The sequence below is a fragment of the Bison bison genome, unplaced genomic scaffold (assembly GCF_000754665.1).
Source record: "Bison bison bison isolate TAMUID 2011002044 unplaced genomic scaffold, Bison_UMD1.0 scf7180017864280, whole genome shotgun sequence".
NCBI lineage: Eukaryota > Metazoa > Chordata > Mammalia > Artiodactyla > Bovidae > Bison > Bison bison.
The window spans coordinates 2,246,975-2,250,416 of NW_011494852.1; the positions used below are offsets into that span (position 1 = coordinate 2,246,975).

Sequence of the window (3,442 nt, forward strand, 5' to 3'; positions counted from 1 at the left end):
GTGGGGGGAGGGGAGAGGGTGATATTCCCAGTGTCCACCTTCCCCAGCCCCAGGTCAGTGGAAGGGTCTGCTTAAAACTGCTCTTCTCCAACCCTCCTACGTAGGGTCTGCAGAATGTCTTCAGGCAGCTTCTGGAGACTGTGGGACAATTTCAGGTGGCCGGGACACAGAGGAGAGTCGCTGAGTGACCATAGGGAGAAGCAGGAGGGTTCATTAGCTGAGCTGCTGTCTCCTTCTGGCCATCTCTGTAATGCCTTGGGGCTTGATCCCGAGGGGATCTGGAATATATTAGGCACAGACAAGACCTTTCTGGGGGCCTGGGGAGAAGCTGCAGAGGTGCAGGCTGGGCAAACAAAGACAAGTTTTCCTCTCTAAGGAGCCACAGAGGGAGCGGCGGCTTCCTTGGTGACTTTCGCTCTTCCCTGGCTCCTGCTGGAAGAGGCTTCTCTGGGTCCAGCCAGTCTCAGGCTGCATGTTAACACTGCAGAGACCGTATTTAAAGCGGTGGTGGGGCTCTCCAGCCCCTGGAGGGTGGGGGATCCTCTCCGAGCTGTGGTTCCCAGGGTGCTCTCTGAAGCAAGAGGAGACACGCTTGGTAATGTGGCTCGAAACCAAAATACCAAGCAAATCGGATTTGTTCTGAAACATTTTGGGGGCAATAATGGTGAGCATATGTTTCAGTACTGTCATTAGCTGAATTAGCAGACATGGAGCTGCCCTGAGAACACGTGTGTGAGTGAATGTGTGTGCATGCATGTGTGTATAACTAATCTCCGATGGCCCAGAGGCTTGCCTTGGGGTGTGGGGACAGGCTAGTTGCCATCTCTGTGGTAGGGCATGGGGTCTTGGGAAGCATGTTCAGAGAGGACAATTATAAGCATCTTTGACTGGGAGACACGGCACCCAAGACCATTGAGGAGTAAGTCGTGTTTGGTTTTGTCGGTGCTCCCCACAGATGTTCTGGGCAGCGATGGAAGCCTAGATGCCTCACCGCAAGGAGCGGCCGAGCGGGTCCTCGCTTCACGCCCACGGCAGCACCGGCACGGCGGTGAGAGCTGGCAGGGTGGGCTGGGTCAGGGGCTGGTGGCCCCCTTTATGCCCTCTTCCTGAGCACCTGCTCACTGGCTGTCCTTCCTTGCAGCCATAGCCGTGGTGCTCAAGAGATGGCTGTTGACTGGCTGTACGATTATGTATTTTCTCGAAACAAAAATGCTCTTAATTTGATGTGAAATTTACTACATGTATAAAACTCAACGCCTTAGGTGCTGAGGAAGTCACTAATTTAGAGGTGTCTCGTTACTGAGACAAACTTGCAAAAACCCCTGAATCCCAATTCACAAATTGGTGATTCGTTTGTCAGGGGATATTTCACATCTAACACATAAGCCTGCGACCTTTAATTAGAATTTTGCAGTTTGTTTTATGCCCCTGGAGGCTGACACCTTGAAAAAAATTTTTTTTCTTGATTTCTTATTGCTAATAAGCATCTTTCTTTTTTTTCCCCCTCTGGTACTTTGAAGAAAATGATGCAAATACACTTAATTACAGTGGTGGCCATAATTTGTCAGGCGAATATGTGATCAGGCACAAGCAGAAGTGATCTGATTAGATCTGTGATCACACTGGCAATCAAGGGAGTGCCTAGCTCTGTCGTGGAGAAACCCTTGTTGTGCCCCTTGTTTCCATCTCCAGGAGGGAGGAAGCATGTCTCGGTTGTCTCTCACCCGGTCGCCTGTGTCTCCCCTGGCCGCCCAGGGGATCCCGCTGCCAGCCCAGCTCACGAAGTCCAATGCGCCTGTGCACATCGACGTGGGCGGCCACATGTACACCAGCAGCCTGGCCACGCTCACCAAGTACCCAGACTCCAGGTAAGAGCCGAGCCCCTCACGGCACCAGGGCGTGTGGTGGCCATAGGAGACATATGAAGCCTGCTGCCAGCCGACACACGGGGCTCCCCAGGGTCCCCCTGCTCCCAGCCCCGCCTGCCCATGGCTGCCCAGCACAGGGACTTGTGGCCCTGAGCTGGTGGTACTGGTGGAGCTCCTGACCCACTGGCAGAGGCCACTTTTCAGAGCCAGCCCCACCCGAAGCTGGCCAGCAGCTGGCTGGAGAACCTCATGATCCTTCAGGTTCCTCTTGTGTGTGACTCACACCTGGCCTGTGCAGGAGACTGGTTCTGAGCCATGCAGTGTACTTCTTGGGATCATCTGGGGGAGAAGTAGTTCATCCTATTTCCAAGTCTTAACGACTAGGATAGTGCATAAGTTCAAGGATGGGGGTGGGGGGCAGCTGCGATTTGTCATCTTTGTTTGAGTGGCTACTGCTGGACCCTCAGGGCTAGCAGCAGGCTCCTTTGGAGTTGGGAGGGGGTGGGTGGCAGTGACTGGCTAAGAATTCCAGGATGTGTGGGGATATCCACAGCTATGGACAAGCATGAGCCACATAGCACCATCAGCAGATGAAGGATCTCTGACCAAGGAGCTTTACCCTCTGCCTGGCTCCCTGGTGCCCCTGATTCCTGAGCCTGTGGGGGCTCCAGGCACTGCCCTGCTCTTGCCTGTCGGGCATTTCTCTCCTAGGTTTCTCCGTTGGCATGTAAAAGCAGGGCTGACTGGAGGTGGGATGGGTCTCTGAGCAGCTCCGGGAGGTGATGCTGCATGCTGCTGGCTGAGCCCGGGACCGCCTGTTCTGGGTACCAAAAGGTGGCCACCGCCAAGGCCTGGCAGCGGGAGGGCCACGCCTGCGGGCATCACCTCTGTTTTAGACATTTAAAATAAAAAGAGGAGTTAATTAATCCCCCAGATGCCGAGGGATGTCTCTGGGAAGCTTTCTGATCTAGCCGCCTTGTCGCTCGTGTGGTTGCTTATGGAGGAAGGATTTGTAGTGTGTGGAGGTGGCTGCATAGAGAGCGCATTGGAGGCCAAGGGGGTGCCCTGGAGGAGGGACTGCTGGAGGCCAATGCAGCGTCTGGTTCAGAATAGGGGTGTGGGGTGCGGGTGTGGTTGGACCTCTCCCCCTCCGCAGACAGAGGCTAGGCCTGGGGCACTTGTGACCTGGGGACCTTGGGGGGCAGCAGCCAGGAGGCCACGTCGGCTATGTTGGCCTGGCGCTAACTTGCCAGAGTCTGACACTAACTGGCAGGGCCCTGTCTAGGATGGGAGATGGATTCTGCTTATTTCATTTCAATTTTGCCTTCTGCGGCATTCACGCGTTGTTTGAGATAGATCATCCCTTAATCAGCTGACATTTGCGAGTGACATTCATAAAACCCTTGCCCACCACCTCTCTGAAAAGTGTTTCTGGAAATCAGACACTTGCCTTTCTGGAGTAATCACAGCCCAGGCCTGGAAGGACCAGCCTCCTCATTCTGCCTCCAGGCTGCTGCCTAGAGCTTGGCAGGCGGGGTGGTCCTCCCCTCCTAGCTGTCCAAACTGCCCCCCCC

The 3,442-nt window shown here is 54.8% G+C and overlaps 1 protein-coding gene across 3 annotated transcripts in view; it reads left to right on the forward strand.

The window, feature by feature from the left end:
• The window catches only part of KCTD15 (potassium channel tetramerization domain containing 15), a 14,784-nt gene that overhangs the window by 2,556 nt on the left and 8,786 nt on the right, over positions 1 to 3,442 (forward strand). For 2 of the 3 annotated variants that reach the window (XM_010848946.1, XM_010848945.1), the window contains exons 3-4: positions 956 to 1,048; positions 1,693 to 1,868. In XM_010848946.1, the coding sequence (XP_010847248.1) occupies positions 983 to 1,048; positions 1,693 to 1,868 (242 nt within the window). In that variant the 5' untranslated portion in view covers positions 956 to 982. The remainder of the gene's footprint in view (positions 1 to 955; positions 1,049 to 1,692; positions 1,869 to 3,442) is intronic. The other variant, XM_010848947.1, reaches the window with a different exon arrangement.